The 19,665-nt window shown below is 46.0% G+C and overlaps 1 protein-coding gene across 2 annotated transcripts in view; it reads right to left on the bottom strand.

The window, feature by feature from the left end:
- Positions 1-19,665, bottom strand: part of PLD1 (phospholipase D1) — a 68,718-nt gene that overhangs the window by 18,647 nt on the left and 30,406 nt on the right. Inside the window, exons 8-18 of one of the 2 annotated variants that reach the window (XM_050902143.1) lie at positions 18,557-18,709; positions 17,630-17,779; positions 16,240-16,323; positions 14,412-14,493; positions 11,204-11,314; positions 9,661-9,867; positions 8,747-8,963; positions 7,674-7,787; positions 5,432-5,560; positions 4,972-5,090; positions 4,697-4,810 (exon numbers count right to left, since the gene is read on the bottom strand). In XM_050902143.1, the coding sequence (XP_050758100.1) occupies positions 4,697-4,810; positions 4,972-5,090; positions 5,432-5,560; positions 7,674-7,787; positions 8,747-8,963; positions 9,661-9,867; positions 11,204-11,314; positions 14,412-14,493; positions 16,240-16,323; positions 17,630-17,779; positions 18,557-18,709 (1,480 nt within the window). The remainder of the gene's footprint in view (positions 1-4,696; positions 4,811-4,971; positions 5,091-5,431; positions 5,561-7,673; positions 7,788-8,746; positions 8,964-9,660; positions 9,868-11,203; positions 11,315-14,411; positions 14,494-16,239; positions 16,324-17,629; positions 17,780-18,556; positions 18,710-19,665) is intronic. The other variant, XM_050902144.1, reaches the window with a different exon arrangement.

The raw sequence follows: 19,665 nt of genomic DNA, 5'->3' as shown, positions 1-19,665 counted from the left end.
ATAACTGAAACTGCTGGGAATGAGGAATAAATGTCCTTTTCTGAATTGGGAGCTTGATAGCACCAAAGCCCCTTGCTTTGAAAGACAACTTTACTGCCGGGAGACAAGTTTATTCCAAACCAGGGATGCCACCTGACGCAACCGAACCATCGCTCAGGACCATCCCTTTCCAGCACCATGGCTTCCCAGAGCATCATCCACCTGCCCTTCCCTGCCTTCCTCTTCACCCCTGCGCACATCGGCACCCCAGCTCCCTCCGCACACCAGGCTGCCCGCTGTTACAGGACCATCATCCCTCTGCCCTCACCCCAGAACAATGTGTCATGGCTCATCCTAAAAAGCCGGCTCAGCATCACCCAAAAAGCCTACGTCAGGTACAGCCTTGAATCCACGTGCGGAGGGAAGAAGAGGTGTCAGAAGCTGCTGGCTGGGGCAGCAGAACGGGCGTAAGGTGTTCCAGCTTGGACCTCCTGAAAATAAAGTTATGTTTAACCTGGATCACCTCAGCGGCCAGCACCGATCACGGCGCAGCTCCGCAGCCACAGTGACAGGTGAGGAGATGGCAGGACAAGGCACCGCCACCGACAGCGTTCCATGGATGCAATGCAGCACGCACCCCGAGGAAACAAAGCTGCGGCTGTGGCACTCAAAGACAAATACACACCTAGAAGTTTCCTAGACAGGCCTTCCCCCCATCACTGATGTTTCATCTCACACTTCTGGACATCTCTCCTTTCCTGTCAAGGTATTTAAAGTGAGCTGGTTCAAACCCAACCTATTTTCCTAGGGACAAAAGGCCACACACTGCCCAGCACAGCGCCTACCAACCAGACCTGGTGTCTCCATGCTCCTTCCTCTCCTCTCCTCTCCCTCAAGCCTCTCAATAGCAGCGCTTGAGTGCTGTGCCGGGCTTGTCATCCCTTTAACTTCTTTAAGTGATACAACAGTAATAAAATTGATATTTGCGGTTGGCTAGTGCATAAATGCTAAACAATGCAAGCTCTCACGCAGACTTCAAAGAGGTAAGGGCATTAGCCATTATCAGAGCATTAAATTTTCATTGCATTTACATCAGGAACTGGATATTGCCTCGCCACGTCACATCTTTTGCAGCGCTGGCTTTGGCTGATAACTGAAAACTCTGGAATGGAAACAGATGGAAAAAACGTGGCACTGCCTTTGGCAGACGGCTATTTGACTCTTGCAAAAATCAATGTGCAGTCACATTGCTATTGCCAGCAAAGCCCAGAAGTTCAAATGAAAGAGGGTGACAGACCACGTCTGACTAACCCATGGAGCTGACGGGCTCCTTTCCTCCTTCCCAGCCTGCACCTCCACACTGTTTCCCATGCACGCCGCATTCATCCTCCCTGCCCAGGGGAAAGCCCCTGTCAGTGCCGCTCCTGCTATCCCCACCCTCCCAAAAACGCTTTCCTGCTCCTCTCCTCTGACAAAGGAGAGCAAAACCAGATGGTACAATGAGGTCAAAATCTGTTGCTGAAAGGTCAGTGGCTCGGGCTTGCAGCAACGTTGCAATCCCCACAGATCCTTTGTGTTTTCCCTTCCTCTGATCTGCCCACAATTGAAGACAGATTTGCAAACAAGCTCAGAAACAAGAAAACCGGCAGCCAGACTTTCTTCAATCACCCCACAGCCAAGGACAGTCACTGCATGCTGGATTTTACCTCGGGGCAGTAACTTCTGCCTACAAAGTCCCTACGGAGCATCAGAATGGGGCTAACACAGGTTTGGCTGTTGGCCAGCCAAAGGATTCAATATCAAGAAGAAGAACAATATTGCTCTAGTTTTTCTGGATAAAAAAGTTGGTGAAAGATTTTAGGGTATCTGCTTATTTCTGCGCTGGACTGTACCACTGAAAGGAGATGTGAGCACCTGCAGCCCTCTGGTCCGAAACTAATATATTGGACAGGCAAGAGGTTGATATTCCTGTGACTGCAGGAAAGGAGAAGCCACGCAGGGATGCCCCAATGCACACCCCGGGAGCTCCAGAAAAAGGCAGCCGGGAGGAGGGGGGGTTCAGATCCAGGCTGCAGGTGTTTTCCCCTCTCCCCACCTCCTGCAGCAGCCAAATCTGAAACCTTCATCAGGAGGAGAGCCTGAGCAGCTCGCTGACCCGCCGTGGGGACTTCAAGGATGCTCAGACTTGTGTCATCCGGTGATCGATGGAAACCAGGCCAGTGTGAGCATTATGGAGGAGACAGCCAAAATTATAGTACGTGCATGCAAAACCGTGCCTCGGAGCTCGAGGAGATCATCCAGAGATCACAACCCAGCCACAAACAGCCCGGGGCCAAGGGACCTGCACCCAGGCAGGGTGTACCAGCCTGGGCAGAAAAGCCACCCTCACCGCTTCCACCGTGCTTGGTGCTGCAAACACTCTTCCCCCACAGTCTTCCCTCATACCGGGAAGGCTGGTACATTGCAGGGCAATATGTTTTCAGCCTAATATCGTGTAGTTTTATTTATCTGGCTATATGCAGGGCTGGGCTACCCTGACAGGTCTCTAAAAGCTGCAATTTGACATAAATTAGAAATGAGCAAGGTAGTTTCAAATTAGTAATTTACAAGACAAACCTGCTCTCTTTTCACTGTTTATGGCATCACTGAGAACAGCCCCTCATTTCCTGGAACGTATCAGTTATTTGCAATGCCCCAACAACGTCGTGACGAGGCTAGTTTTCAACCAGCTCACCCATCACTCAGCATTGGTGTATGCGGCATTTAGCAGTCACCATTTGAGCTTCATCCTCCTCTCCCACAGGCTGATGCCCTGAGCCAGCAGCTCGGCAGTATGGACTGAAGGAAAGTTGGACCTAGACTGTGCTTAGTTTAGTTTCTCCTTTGGGAACTGCTTCCAGTTCTGTAATCAGTAGAGCTTAACCTTTTGCTACAGCAAACCCCATGATTTAGAAGTTGAGGTTTATCTTGTGGTTAGAGCACGCTCAGGGGACACAAGCCCCTTGGCTTCCATGAGAACAAAATTTCCCAAAAAGCTGGTGTCACAGACACAGCCAGGGAGGCATTTACAGCCACAGGGAAGCATGATGATGCCTGAAGTGAGACTGTTTCTCAACAAGCTGCGAGCATTGTTTCGGAGGCTGATGTAAAACGCCTGAGATCCATGACACAAGATCTCCGTGCTGGCCATCCCTCACACCACGTGGGGAGGAGCAGACAATGCCCTGGCAACCCACAAACCCAGAAAAATGCGTCTCGTTACACTAAGCTTCCCCAAGCATTGCTGTCATCTGGGTGGACCACTCCTTACGAAGAGCAAAGGCATGCATTTTTCCTGGTTTTGGTCTAATTGCTCTTATTTCATACATCTTGCATCCACAGAGACACACAATTGTTTTGCTGCTTCAGCATAACTATTTTGACTTTGTATTCTTCAACAAGTCCATGTTTCTGCTGAGTAACAGCAGTATTCAATATTGTCCTGGGTTTGGCTGGGATAGAGTTAATTTTCTTCCTAGCAGCTGGTACAGTGTTTTGTTTTAGATTTAGTGTGAGAATAATGTTGATAACACACTGATGGTTTTAGTTGTTGCTAAGTAGTGTTTATACTAAGTCAAGGACTTTTCAGCTTCTCCTGCCCAGCCAGCAAGAAGGCTGGAGGGGCACAAGAAGCTGGGAGGGGACACAGCCAGGACAGCTGACCCAAACTGGCCAAAGGGATATTCCATACCATATGATGTCATGCCCAGTATATACACTGGCGGGGGGGGCAAGGATCGCTGCTCAGGAACTAACTGGGCATTGGTCGGCGAGTGGTGAGCAATTGCATTGTGCATCACTTGTTTTCTATATTCTAATTCATTTAGTAGTATTATTGTCCTTTTATTATTATTATCATAATTATTTTTCTTCCTTTCTGTCCTATTAAACTATCTTTATCTCAACCCACGAGTTTTTTGGGGTTTTTTTGATTCTCTCCCCCATCCCTCTGGGTGGGGGGAGTGAGCAAGCGGCTGCGTGGTGCTTAGTTGCCAGCTGGGGTTAAACCATGACAAATATATGCACTCAATATAGCTAACCGGGTTTTTAAATATAGGTATCTTGGCAATTATGACTGTGAGGATGATTGTCACAAACGAGACTGTGGGCTGACTGTGCAGAACTGCACAGGACCCACAGGGCTGAGTGGCTGCATAATAAAATGCCGATGAAGTTCAATGCAGAAAGTAATAGCCCTGAGACTCCACTTAATGCTGGGCTCTAGCTGACCACTACCCGTCTGAGCGAGGTATCGGGGGCCTGGTAGATTGCTCTAAGATCTGGGATAAATACTCAGTGGGCAACCTCAACCCATCAGGCCTTCCCTAAAGATAAAAAACAAATATTAGGCATTAGAAGAAGAGCAGCAGAAAACAAAACAGAAAATTACACAGCTATACAAAGTCATGGTGTTCCCACAACTTGAGTAGTGCATACAGCTTGGTCCTCTTACCTCAAAGGTGGAGGTATAAATTAATGCATCTCTACTGAAAGAGTTGCATTATTTTATTGTAATTGAGGATCTGACCACCTATGCTGTGAGTTAAATTAAAGAAGAGGTTTTCATTTCATAGTTTCAAGTTCTGCAGAGGGTCTGCCAGGCATCAACACTTCCTGCTGGAAAGATGCAAAACAAGCTCTCTGAGGAGTACGTGAGCAGGAGACCATCAACACTCACCTGGACTGTGGCATGAACAGCCTCGGGCACCTGATACTTCAACTCGTTAGCACTTTGCTGAGATTTTGGCAACAGGAATGGGTAGGACAAGGATCGGTATTTGGGCTTCATAATCTGCCCAGGGGAAAAAAGAAAAAAAAAAAAAATCCTTGAAGAGATTGCAACATAGCAGAATAACATAAAAAAAAATTAAATGCATGCCTACAGAGGGCACGTGGGGGAGGCAGGGGCTGTATTTATTTCTGTGCCCCCCAGCAGCGACGCCCGCACCCCACCTTGGTGAAGTTCCAGCGCTGGATGAAGTGTCGGGCGACATCACGCGCCGCTTTGCCGTGCACCACGGAGGAGATGTCATGCCAGGGCATCCTCGGGGTGGTGTATCTGTCAATGAAGTCTACGGGACAGGAAAGCACGTTTGGACCTCCTCAGACAAAGGACACGAATGTGGAAAAGCACGGCGTCCCCCTCCTCAAACTGAAGTTTTTGGGACACGGCACCGAGGGTTGTGCAGATGAACTATCATGCAGTTGCCCACAGTCCAAGTCCATGGACTGTAACAGCATAATTGGCCCTAGAACCTCTCAAAGGGAGTTTTGCTGCTTCTTCCTAGCAGCCAAACCAAAATAACCTCATTACTTCTGGCTCAGAAGCAGGAAAAAATACGGTTTGAGACTGAAAAGATGTGGAAGAGGGTTCGGGGGAATGTAATGACTTCCAGGGTGCAAAGGCACTTACCAGCAAAAGGTTTGTCAAGTTGAACCCAGTCTTTAAAGACGAAGTTGCAATAGTCTTTTCCGTGCCAGAACCTGGTTTCCCCAAGCAGCTCACCAACACCCGTCTTCAAGCTGCGGATGGATCCTTTATCTGTCACAGGCAAACAAGATAACAAAAACACACGGTCCAAAGTCACAGCTGTCCATCACACACCGCTGGTGAGAAACTCACTGCCACAGAAAAGCATTGGTGGGACTTGCCCGTCCCGGTTAGCTGAAGCTGTTTTCTCCCTAGTCTTCCTGTTGCTTTCAAAGGATGCATATTAGTATCTTTTCTTCCCTATTTTAATATTTGTTATACAATCAGGACAGGTAATATATAGGAGTCTGTTATGGAAACAAAAAGCAGATGCTGAATTCTCTCTACATTGGACTAAAAAATCATCCTATAATAATTTGTCTTTCCACAGTCCTGTGACACCTAAACATTACCATGTGGCAGTCCACTCCCAGCTGCGACTGACCTTAGTGGATATATGTACAGGAACATCACATATATCATCTACTTAATATATTTTACAATACTAATGAACTAATTTCAACTTCTCTGCTAGAGGGTTTATTATTTTGCCTCTATAGCAGGGTGTACCTCCTCTAACAGAAGCTAGTCTTTATTAACTAGAATGAGATGATTAAAAAGCTCATGTTCCCTCATTAAGTATTGCGGGTTTTGTTCGTTTGATTTTGTTTTTCCAAATAACAATGTCATCCTTTAATACAATTTTACATGTTGAACAATTGGATCCCGAATTCCAAATTGATGGTGATTAAAAATGGTCTAAAATATTGTAGACAGGGATATTCCCTCCTAACAGGATCCCTTTTCTAGAGCACATATTTTGGGTGCAGAGTGAACTCTTTTTCCTCTCTCCTAAGAAAACCAAAAATGTTGGCCTAGACCATAAATATTTAACTAGCATTATTTCCTGACCCTGAGAGCAGCCTTCACCTACTGTACCAAATACTAGTGCGATAATTACACAGTAACATGCCAAGAGCAGAAGCCTTCTCCTAACCCAACCACATCACCAGGTAACCAGGAAAACCCCATAGCATAAAAAAACCCCTTTCAACAGTCAACAAAATACACATGGGCGGCAGTGGAACAAGACCAGTTCACACGAAGCAAGCCCTGCCAGCACTGCTGTAACCCCACTGAGCCGAGCTGAGCCACGCCATGCCAAAAATGCCATGCAGCAGGTATGCGCCACAGCCGCCTCGGCAAGCGTGAGTTTCCAGTGAGAGTCCAGGTGGAGCTGGGGAATCGCTGACTCAGCATGCTCGAATGGGAATGGGTGGGACACGCTCTCCGGCCAAAACACACGTCGTGTACTGAGCTTCGATGAGTGCACACTGACTCATGAATGAGCATGAGGTGACCACAGGGGAGACCGCACTTCATTTCCATGAAGCAAACGCATCTCTTCCTTGTTACCTGCCACTACTTCGTAACCAATATTTTATAATTGGCAATTAATGCCTTAGAGGAAGACGTTAGCAAGAGGAGGATGTTGAAAAACCGCTCCTCGCTCCGTACCAGAACTCAAAGGCATCTCAATGAGGTACCATACTGAAATAGGCCCTTTCAACATCAGTCCAGAGATCAGAACAGCTCAGTGCTCATAACCACCCAACTCCTTTCTCAACTGAGTATGCTTTCATTGATTTTAATAAGGGGCAAAAGGGGGGGACACACGACATCCAAGTCTTCATCCAAACATAGGTCTGGCAGCAGCCACTTTACTGCTTCCTCTCTCTGTTACCACTTGTCTTCCTGCATCAGGCTTATTTTAAAATATCCAGTGCAGAAGTTCCCAATTCCAGTAACAAGCCTCTTCCATTGCAGGAAGAGAACTGCTGAAATAATCATATACTAGAATCAGAGCTATTTCCTCAACTGTTCCCTGCAGTTGTTATTGCAAATTTCTTTGGGGTTTTTTGTTGTTGTTTTTGTTGCTGTGGGATTTTTTTGTTGGGTTTGGGTTTTTTTTTTAAATTTTATTTATTTTTGCTGCAGTTTTTGAAGCTTCTGGAGAAGGCTCTTCTGCCAGGATGTCCTCAAAGGGGTGCTAAGGATGCTGGGAGAACAACAAGCAGCGAAGGCTGATCCTGGCACCCAACCTAACTCTCACCATCATTACAATGCAAAAAACATCAGCAGCTAAAGCCTGAACGGCTCTGCACCTCTGCCTTCCTCCACTTACCCTCCTGAGGCTCAGCGAGCCCCTGTTTGGATTCAGTGTGGTGATGGAACATTTTCAGATGGGGCTTTAAACTCTGGATTATATTCGGTTGACTTCTAGTGGGGTTACAGTAACCTGCAGAAAGTGAAGATGCTCTATTCATGGCAAAAACACACGTCTACTTCTGCTACACTGGCGCCTGATCCCGTCTGAAGACACCTTGCATGACAGGATCTCAAAAGAGACGTCAATTTGCTGAAACTACAAGAGACCAACAGGCAAAGGACCGAATTCAAGACCCAGCTGGTTTTAAACCAAACAGATATATTGAAGTAGCAAAGCCACGGCTATGTCCTGAGCTGACTCCAACAAAGGCAAACGATGCTCCAGCAAGGCTTCCTGCGGCCAGAGGCAGGAGTAAGATCTGCAGGGAGTGATGGAAACTCAAATAAGTTCCCATCGTGAGCAACGTACAGCTTCAGGAGCTGAGGACTTCAGGAACAGATTTCAGGAAGGACTCCACGCTAGAACAAATGTCAAGCCGATCCTTGTAATTTTAGCTTTGAAGCTGTTTTTAATGTGGGGAATTAAAAGCTGCATTAAAACATTCAACTGTTGAACAGTCTCTCCTCTCTAGTAAGTAGGTAAATTGGGAATATTTCCATTTAAGTGAACTAATTTAAACCTAGGTAACACTAGTCTATGAGAGGGAATAATCACATTCAGAAACTGTTTTGCTTGTTATAATAAATACAAGTTGAAAAATGAAAGATTTGATTCTCCCTTGCAGAACAAAAATTTTCCAGCAGTATAAACATAAGTATCACGTACACTATATCACTCATCTGATGGCTCGTGACAATTGCTAATTAACTAAATACAAATCCACTTAAAACTTTTCGTGTATATTTTGCAGTGACACAAATTTACATATAGACTACACAGTTATTATTCTGATAGTTAAGAAATTCATCAACTTTCCTTCCTTACAAAGAACACATTACCCTAGAAATTATGTGAATCTGCATGTACACCCACCCACCCACCCCCCCACACGCTTTATATATGTTGTTTAGTTGAAAAGCATTACTTACTTGATTCACTGTCTATGCTGCTGACACTGTCAGCATGGTGCATGCCGTGTTTGTGGAGATGCTTGTAAATACTGAACCTTGAAAACTTTTTGGGTTTTCCTACTCCTTTCATTTTTGATGTGTCTGGGGCGTCATCAGCATTTCTCTGGAACAAGTGGCTTTCTGGGGACAGAGCTTGAGACTGCAGGGGGACACATTCAGACGACTCTGCTGCAGACTTAAAAGACACAGGACGTTGCTGCAGGTGATGTACGGGCAGGTTCCCTTTTAATTGCAGATTATCATGCATATTAATGCTCAGAAACAACCAGGAGCCAAACTTTGCTCTGTGACAAAGACACACTTCGGTGGGAACTACAAATGCTTTTGAGGGAGAGAGTCTGTACCGAGGAGGCACTCGACAGAAAAACCCACTAATGCTAGCAGTACATTCTTCAACCCCATAAATTTACTCTGCATTGTTACTCCCCTTGAAATTCTCATAAATTTAGACCTCTTTAAAATCTTTAAAATTTTTAGAGATCTCTGGATGCATATAGACCCAGGTTAGCAGAAAGCCCAGCAAGCAAGGCACCTGCTGAGGGCCCAAGTATCCACAAGTTCGGAGCACCCTGCGAGTGCCTACTGTGCATTTCTAGCTAAGTTTTATTAAGAACGTAGCCTCCAAATTGTGACTGCTGCTCCAAGCTCCAGGGGAAATCCAGCTGTCTATCGCTGTGCCCGAGCAAGGGCTGGTCAGGATCTAGCCCTAAAGTCACTTGATGCTCAGATACTTCCTCCTTCCCATTACTATTCCTCTTTAAACCTCCTAAACCCAACCCTATGCTTAGAAGTGGACACAGCTGGTTCATCCCCACCGCAAACCTGACGTGCAGATGTTGAACGTGGCCACCAGCTGGAGCAAGCTCACTTACTGCCAGGTTGGCCGTCGACACCGACTTCACTGCCGCCATTCGTTTCACGCTGCCCACATCGGTCAGGCGATGCTCGTCATCATCCCACCTGCCGTACGCCAAGTCGATGCCGCCCACAAATGCCACGGATTGGTCAACGATGACGAGTTTCTCGTGGTGGGCCCAGAGGTACACGGAGGAGGACACGTGGTCTGGGTGTCTCATCACCTGGGGAGAAAACCAGCACTCAAGCTCAGCGTCATTGCCCAATTTACAACCCTCCAGCCAGAGAGCTGCCCAGCTTTTTTTTTTGGCTGCTCAGGACGATGGGGAAACACTGGAGTTTTTAGAAGATGCCTCCACACAGACTGCTGTAATTACTGAAGCTACATGACTCCCCCCGAGCTGGGCTCAGCCTTACTGGCAGGCAGCTGCTTCCCCACGATGCAAGTATTCCCAAGCAGCAACGGTTACTGATGTTGGGATAGGTCACACTTACAACAGCAGTGTTCATAAGAGGACCATAGTCAAGGAAACTGTTTCAACAAATAAAATCATGCTTTCAGTAGAGCTATAATAGCTGAGCTTTCAAACACAGAGCCTGCTCTAAAAGAAAACAACATATTGGTGATCTGACTCACTTCTTGGGTTGTTGCTGCTACAGAAGTGAAATGAGAAGTTGGCTGGTTTTTCCCCATTTAAAATCAGCAAGTAGTTTGGCATTTGTTTATGAGATTCTTTTTGACATGTGTTTATGGCAAAGTAACTTCTATATCTAAGCATACAGTACATATTTTTATTTTTTAATTTTAGAGGAGAGCCATTAGACCAGCTTCCTGGGGAAAAAGCTACAGAGTTTCACCTGGCTGCCCCCAAAACCTGTTACACAGCTAGCGCCTATCTTCCAGTTATACCTTCCAGTCCTGCTGCAAAGATGATGGTGAACGGATGCTTCCCTTCACCGTGACAACTGATCAAGTGACAATACATCTATTATTCTAGAAGTTTGTTAGTCACCCTCATGCATAACATATATCTTATTGCTCATTAAAATATATGTCTCTAATTTCAAGAGACTGGATCTAGCCTTATCTACTGGTTCGTGTGCCACAACTCATTTTCTGCTCGGTGGCAGAGCAGCAGCGAAACAGCACAGGACAGCACAACGCTGTTCATTTACGATGGGAACGTAAACATCCAGTGCTGACTCTCGTCGTCTATATATGAACAGAAATGCTGAAATGAGACAACATTCTCAAATTGTAATTTTCCATTTGATGTAAGCCCATTAACTTGTCACGTGAAATACGTTCCTTGTGAATTAGATGAATAGTTGCTTTGGCAAGTCTAAACTAAGCAATTTTATGTTCAATTACAACCTAAAGAAATGAAGTTGCCAGATGTGGTAATCACTGTATGGGTACGTCTTCTCAGACTATGCCCACTGTAATGGTATGAAACACTGTTCTTCCAGTTCACACCCAAATACATTGAGGGTCAGCGCTAGCTATCAAGAACAAATGAATGCAAATGTCCTTCATACAGCTGCCCGATGCGCAATTACCTTAATGTTTGGATGGAGGTGCATGAGTGTCCGCTTGCTATATTCACTGTTGATCCCTAGGGCAAGCTCCACCTCTTTGTACAGCATAACAAAAATTCTCACTCCTTGTTGCTGTCAGAAATATAAAGAAACACATGGTATGCAGGTATGTCAATGGACACAGTCCATTTCTGAAGCGAGGAAAAGCTAAGAGGCAGCAAGCATGTTGTGCCTGCAGACAGAAATGCAGGCTGAGGCTACTTGTTCTTGGTTACGCTCTTCCAGATCCCACCATGGTGACCCCACAGCGTGCAAGGACCCGCACTGCTCAGGAAAGCTGCTCAGCCTCCAGAGGAGGGCTCAGTACCTGGACTCGCGTGTGAAGAGCTGAGCTACGCCAAAGTCCATCAACAGGTCATTCTTACAGTAGCCCCTTTTAAACACCCTTTGAGGTAAGACTTTGCAAATGTGATTCACTCCACATTTAACCATGTTGCACACATCCACTGAAGTTCAGTTTTCTGCTACTTCATGTTGCCCTGAGATTTGCCTACAGTTAAAAGCCTCTGCAGGACAACGATACCAGTGCGGTCATATGGACATCCCTCTCCCAAAGGCGATGCAACCAACTCAACACCAGCAAACAAGTTCTTTCTGCTGGTAGAGCTAAACAAGTTCCTGGAATACAATGAGCAGTGCTCAAAGGATGGTGCTTTTTGTGACCAGAATGGTATCCACAGGAGGGTTTCTAAGGACACTTGTTAAAGCACTTTCAAAACTGCCAAGTACTGCCCAAACCTTGGCAGATGCTGGTCACAGACTGGGACACCTTCAGTTGCCATAAATTAGCATGGTCTAAAATCTTGCAGTGGAGTTTGCCAGTTTAAACTTGGGACCTAAACTTCCCACAGTCTTTTAAGTTCCTATTCCCATAAAGCTGCTACTGAGAGCTTAGGCAGTCTCCAAATTGTGGATGATATTCTGCTCTCCACTGCACCCAGAGAAGTCCAAGTCAGCACTGTGCATACATAAAGGACAGCCTTACCCCTACACCTAGACACCAGCTTGCTGACCGCCCTGTCGAGTCAAAGAAATGCCACAAGTGAAAAAGCAGGCAAGTATTTCCAGGAACTAACCTTAAAACACTCCTCACTCTTACAAGGTATTTATAGCCATAGGAAAATCCATGTCAACATGAGAAACAAAGCCAAATTCTTCCATCCAGTGAGCATGCCCTGTGGCCACGTTTCATTTGCCAGAAAATAAGACTCCTTCCAAATCAACAACAGTCAGAGACAAAAAACTCTATTTTTTTTTTCTAGGCATGGGGAGGGGTGATGACTGTGACGACAACTGGTTTCAAAGAGGAGGGAGTCAAAACTATTTCAGCATGTCCACCTGGACCCTGCCCTTCTACCACACCAAGAGTTCAAGAGACTTCCCCGGCCGTGCTTCCCTTCCTGACTCACTGCTCACATGGGGCAAACTACCATTTCTAGCACCGGTGTTATCACATGCTGGGTGAACAACTGAAGTACAGCCCACATTCATAAACACCTCACACTCAGCTTCTCTGTCCGCCTTGCTTGGCTCCACGAAACATGTTCTCTACAGTCTGGATCCAGACGTGTTATTCGAAAGGAGACTACAACCAGCAACAAAATAAACCGTTTTCTGAGATGAAAATGCTTAATGAAAGAGAAACAGGGCTAGTAGTTGCAGTTGCTTGCTCATATCTCAAAGTGCTGCACAAGAAAGGACAGCATGCAACAGCACAGAGCTTTGCATGGGAATCCGGACCAGGAGTGCCAGGAAAGGCACCAGGTCAACAGCAGGTCTCAGCTTTTCTGTTCAGGAGGAACAGCAGAGAAGAAGAAATAAAAACAGAGGGAAAAAAGCCTTACCAAGTTTATACAAGCATTTGCTTACTGAACACGAGCATTTATTAACTCAGATAACATGGCAATGCAAATAGGAGTCCAAGTCTCTAAGTCATGCTTATCACCTCCTTGTAAACAAGTTGAACACCACAGTCCAGCTCTGGGGAATGTGATGCTGCTTGCGTTTGTACACTTTTTTTTCCATGCTTTGCTGAAGCCCTTTCCCCACATCCCTTCTTCACAGCAATGCACCAGGACCTTCATGACCAGAGTCTCCACCCGAGAAGCGACAGGCAGGGAGGACGCGGCCGACCTGCCTTGTCTCAGCGGCCACAAGAGCCATGAGAATACAGAAAGGGGTGGGTAGGAACAAAGAAAACCAGGAGACATACAGGTAGTAAGAGCCAGCTACCAAAAAAATAAAGCCTTTTCTAATCATTTAAGTTATCCTTGGAAATAAAAATAATAAGAAGAAAACACAAAAACCTTTCAGGCTTTGGCCTTTCTTATGTCCTCCACTAAAATCTATTATTACTGGTGGTAGCAGCTGTGAAAGAGCTATGGCATGACGAGCTTTGGGCAGCATGGCCCGGGCAGGACGAAGGCAAGAGGGGCTCCACTGGGGTAACCGGGCTGGGAGACACTAGGGTGATGTTTAATGTCAACAGGCACTTCTTTACTACAGCAAGGAAAGATGCGCCAACAGCAAGAACATCAGTTCTTCGGTGTTTAGTTGTAGCAAGGACCTACGCAATGTATCAAGTATGGAAAACCCAATGAGGCTTATCGTGAGATAGCATGAACCTCTGGATGGTACCAAGTGACTTTTTGCTAATGACATCCTGATTTTCTTGGCAGACTGATGGTATCTTTCACAGCTTCAGCTCTGAAAGCTTCAGCACAGACACCCAATACACGGTAATGACAGACAGGATCTGGACAACACAGTAACGTACAAACCACCTACCAAGAGCCACCGCAAAGTGCTTAGTCTTTCCCGTACCTCTAAATTACATATACCACAAGGAGAGCACTGGACAGCAACAGCTCTTTGACCCACCAGGAGCTGGGGTAGTCGTCATGCAAGGCTGAAGTGACCCACACCTGAGGACTTGAAGAGGCAATCAGAGGATCTACCCTTCTGCCTCCCAGCTCTTCCAAACCCAAATGGAGGGAGCAAATCAAAACATGTAGTTTTCCAAGGCCATCTGAAATGAGGCTTGGCCAGCTTTACCTCTCATCCCTACCAAAATGAATGGTGCAAATGCTCCAGTCCCAGTATGACCCTGTAACTGGGTGGGCGCACGTGGTTTTCTGCAGGGTGAAGGTTGCAGCTGGAGCTCACTTACTGCTTTCCGCTTGAGGATGCAGTCCAGCCGCCAGCGATTTCCTTCCACAACGGGTCGTTTCATGAAGATTTCTGGGCTCAGCCTAAGAAAATAAAGGGGTGGAAAAAACACAGGATATGTAGTCTGCAAACAAAGCATTGGCCTAAATAATCAACTTGGGAAGCAAAGAAATCAAAAGTTTATATAAAGTGGATGTGAAGGCTCACGTCCCAGAGTGATGCAGTCTCCAACATCACGCTCTTTGTTTTTTAATAACGGAGCATTACAGAGGGCAAGGGATGTGTCCAGCACATTCATCTTAGTATACAACAGCCCATGAGACCAAGTTTAACAGTGATGTATAAATGGAGGAACTTGGACTCTATCTATGAGAGAAAGATGCAACAAAAGAAAACCCCAAGGTAGATTTAAAAGAAATGTGTAGACATAAAAAATAAGTAAGAGTGGGATTTCAGTTCTCCTGGTACTTAGGCTATCTGAGTAGCATAGATTCATGCTGAATTTTCCTTGCTGCCTAAAGACAAAGAAATATGATCTCTCACCAGGACATTTTATTGATTCATAGCTTTAAGGATTACAAGGAATAATTAAGCAATCTCATCTAACTCCTGCAAAGCAAGGTGACAGAATGTCATTCCTTTACTTTTGTACTGAGCATGGGAACTTGTGCTTGGATAAAGCATATTGCTACTTCCTAAAAACATGCTTCTGACAACAGCATTTCTATCTTAAGCTCCAAGTTTCAGATAAGTTTTGGAATTCTGAGATACATTAACAATTGTCTGAATAAAACATTAAGTAAGAGACAATGGATCTGAAATGCGATGCTCTTGCATTGCTACCTGATGTTGCACGTGGGGATCCAGGAGCATTGGGTTTATCTGTGGCCATGTTAGGAAACAGGTTTACCCCAGTAAACGCTAACATCATATTTTAGATTGCCACCGAAGAACTAATCCTCCTAGTCCCTACGGGCAGTGGATTAATAGCAAGCACTGTTCATTTTACAGATGGAGAAAGAGGAGCACAGAGACATGCCCAAGGTTAAAGAGGACGTCTGAGCCATGTCTTGGGAGCCTGCCCTACCATCCCATCCCCAAGGTCCAGGCTGGCTCAGCCAGATTAACCTTCACAGAGGCAAGACACAGGCAGCTGCAACCAGCATCCAGCCAAGTAACTCTGCCCCGAGTTTGTGAGAGCACCCTTTTTCTGCCTCAAACAGGAACCAGAGCACTGCATAAACATGCTGGATTACTAGTTAAGAAGTGGGCAGAGCCAAGTCCTTCGGCAGCCACACAGCTCGGAAGGGGCGGCAAAACTCCCCCTCCGTTGTTTGGCCCATTTAAGAACAGAGCAAAATCACACCCCCCCAAGATGCTCTCATCGCTGGCACGAGGCTTGCCAAGACAGTAAGGAGCTGAAAGGAGGATCCCATGCAGGATCACATGGGAAGAGCTCTGTCGGAGGTGTTTGAGCATCCATGTTCCCTTATACACTGAAAGACATTCGTGCCCCTTGTGTTCGTAGCGATTTACGCTCCTGATGAGCACCTCAAGCCATAACCTTTGCAATTCAGGTGGTGCCTTCATGCAATTTCAGGCCTTCCCTTGAAAGAAGACAACCAAGCTGCTGATTTCAAGCATGCGCTTTTGCTGCCAACCCTCCTGAAAAGGCCTTTGAATACAACACAAGGAGATGTTTGGGTGTGCTGCCAAACCATCTGGCCGCACGGCTAGCTGCCATACTGTAGGGCCTCCAAACAGTGCCGCATTGTCGGGAACGTCCCAAGAGAGACAGCTGGTCAACATCCAAATATGTAAGTACGAACCACCAATCTGTGATGAAAATTTCTTCCTTAGCGGCTTCCATGGCATTTGCGACATCTTCAAAGTACCACTTAGCATTTACATACCTGTAAAAGCAAACACAGTGCATAGATTTAAGTTTCCTCCCCCTTCATTAAACGAAGTCCATAGCTGAAGACCGATGGGGTTCTGTGTTAATGCCATTAACATTCTCTTCTCAAAAGAATGTCAAGAATTAGGACAACACGCAGGGAGAATTTCATGCTGCTATTAGTGACTTAATGAAACAGCACAACAAGAGATTATTAAGTGACCACTTCTGCCAACCACACACAATATTCTTGGGTTGTGCTTGACGTGCAACCTAGGTTTGGCTCTCAGGCAAGGATGGCGGAGTGGTGTTTGCTTTGATTTACGGAAACTATTTGGGCAGCGGTTGCTGCAAGGCAGAAGCTGCAGTGAGAGCACCGCGAGGGTTTGCTTCCAGCTAGAATCAATTTTTTGAGGTGCTTCTGGGAATGGCTTAGTGCAATCAGGTTACATTACGGACAGGAGGATTTCTCGTGGGACTGCTGTGTGCATCAAGGCCAGGCACCCTTAGACTACGCCCAAATTTGCATTTGCTGGTTCTCTTTCATTGCAAAGCCAATCTGCAAGGCTTGAATCTGATGCTGCTCTTCAACCCGATGAGTGACATTTGCACCTGAACACATCCGTGGTGCCTGGAAGGGCAATGCTGCGCTACAGAATGAGAATCAGCCTTGCAAATGTAGTGAGCAGGACATATATTGCATTTCAGAACATGAAGGACGTGACCAGACCATCAGTTGCAGAGGAGCACAGGCAGGACAGGCTGCAGCATAGCTGCTTTGGGAGGGAGCTATGGAGAGGGACGTAGCCAAAGAGGTAGACGTTTTCAATAGCACCTACGTTACCATGAGTTTACAACCCAGAGCCCAAAGGCCTAAACCCTTAGGAAACAGCATTTCCAGAATCAGAAACTGGGATAAAATTGAAGCCAGGAATATCTTAATGAAAGAGCAGTTCTGGTTTTAACTCATAAGCATCCTGCCAATTATATGTGCATCAAGATACCATTTTTATCCTTACAATAATAAATACCCAATGTGTTCAAATTCAAATGAAACTTGATGTTGCAAAATGCTATTAGCTGCGATACAAAGCCGTAACACGATCAAAGCACTCCTGTCACCAGTACTGCTATTCCGTTCCTGGTGAAGAAAGGCTCATTTTTTGCAACTTCTCTAATTATCGTCAGTCCCTACAGCTACTGAACACTACCAGCTCTATCCATCAGAGCTGGGGTAACGCAGGCAGGCATGTGCCATTGCTGCTGTAGGTAACGGCGCCCAAGGCGCTGTGAGTCGGTCGCAGCCTCGCCGCGGTCCTCACCACTTGGCCAGCGTGTTCTCCTGCACGGCTGCGTAAGACCCGAAGCGGTGGTCTGTGAGGAAGTCCTTGCCGTGTTTCCGAATGAACTCGTCTATGCCCTGCCTCCACCACTGGGCATGTCTGTAGCTGTTACACTTCAAAATCAGCGACCTGTAAAACAGACGACGCGTGGGGCAGGATGCTGAAGCCACGTACGTTTCATTGGGCTGCTCCTCGCTGTCTATACATGCTGATAAATGCACCTGTATCAGTCATATTTTATTTAAGCAAAAAGTAAGGACTTTGCTTTGTTGTTTTGCTTGCAAATGAATACATCAGCACTGAGCTGCTCCCAGTGACTACCACAGTATTGCACTGCAAGCATAAAAAAATCACAAAAACCCCCAGATTTAAATTAATAGCATCGGCTTAACTTGGAGGAGAGTTGGACCTAGCTAACGCTGTATTTTTCAGAAGATGAATTTATACTGTACGCTATCATAAAACTATTAAATATCTCTTTATCCCAACTAGCATGTCTTTTGGGTAATACACCAGGTGGGATGTAGAAGAACACATCCCTGCTTGCAGCATAAAGGAACAAAGCACCTAGATAATTACCGTAAGCAATTGCTGCAAAAACAGACTGTGCAATTCAACGTGCACCGTGCCCCCAGGCCCGAGCGATAACCGCAAGGATGGACAAACAGCAGCTGAGGCTCCAAATGCCTCATTAAGACATCGGAAATGAGCAGCATTACAGGCCAAATCCCCAGCAGGTATGAACACACCAGCAGCCGCCCAGGCGCCGAGCCCTGCGGGAAGCTGAGCTGTACCACGTCAGCCCAGCGCACCTTGTTAACCCCCTCCTGGAGAGGAGCATCGATTCTTCCTTAAAAAAGCAAAAGCAAACTAAAAAGGGTCTAAACAAAATCTGGTATTTCTTACCTAGAGAGATTGTCGATCTGCAACCCGTATTTCGTTTCTGTTTCCTTCTGGCCTATCTTAATGTTGAATTCCTTATCTACCAGCAGGACAAAGGCAATGGCCCCCGAGTCTGGCTTCACGTACAGCAGGAAAGAGTCCTTCACCACCAGCCACCTGTATGGGCACAGCAACCGGGCAACTCGTATTTCACCCGTGCCCGTCTTCAAAACATGAGCCACAAAAAAAGCTAATAAAATGGAAAAGTGTTTCCCTCAAAACAAGTGCAAATCATTCATCAGGGAAAGGAAAGCGTTCAACTAAATGGTAAAATTTCTTTTCAGGGGCTAGTCCAGGGTATGGTTTTCTTGAGCAGAAAAGTGCCTATTTTATGAACTTGGGTAATGAGTCTGAATTCAATATAAGAATTTTAGAGTTACTTGCATGACTCCTTTTTGCAGAAGTCTTTGAAAATATAGGTTTCCTTCTCTAACGAAATCAATGAGAACCTCCCTGCCCACAAACCTCCCAGCCAGGTGCCCCAGCACCGGGCAAGGTGCAACAAGGATTCCTCCATCCCAGATTTTTATTCAGGTTATATGCTATATGGGAGTTACTTGACATTTCTAACATTAATTATGATGCTAGGATCACTTTCACTCCTATCAAAATATATGAACGAGCCATTTTGGAAAGCTTTTATTGCCAAGCAACAGGCACCCTGTTAGAAACACATGATGAGAGATGACCGGCAGGTTTTACATAAATACCGTAGCCTGAAGGCAACTCTGGGAAAAAAAACACATTTTTTACTGTGAATGGCATTTCTAATTTTTTCTCCCCCTGCGGCGTAGCTGGGGTAACCGGCCCCCTCTGTCCCACACAGGTCTCCACCACCAGACCTTCGCCTCATTCTTCCGCACACTCAGAAACACACAAAGCAACAGAAAATACTGCAAAAATCTGTTCATTCTTCTATCTTTAGTAACAGCCTCAGCTCCTCTTCTACTTCCAGATCCCATAATTTTTGATTTTCTTTCAGGGCCCTGAAAGAGTTATTCCAGCATCACCTCTCATTTGGTGCCAAAATACCTCCCCTCCCTACTTGGCCCATAATTTCACTCCCAAACATC

This window comes from Gymnogyps californianus, chromosome 10 (genome assembly GCF_018139145.2).
Source record: "Gymnogyps californianus isolate 813 chromosome 10, ASM1813914v2, whole genome shotgun sequence".
Classification (NCBI taxonomy): domain Eukaryota; kingdom Metazoa; phylum Chordata; class Aves; order Accipitriformes; family Cathartidae; genus Gymnogyps; species Gymnogyps californianus.
Note: the sequence above shows the minus strand (reverse complement) of the source record. Positions and strands in the feature narration are given on the sequence as shown.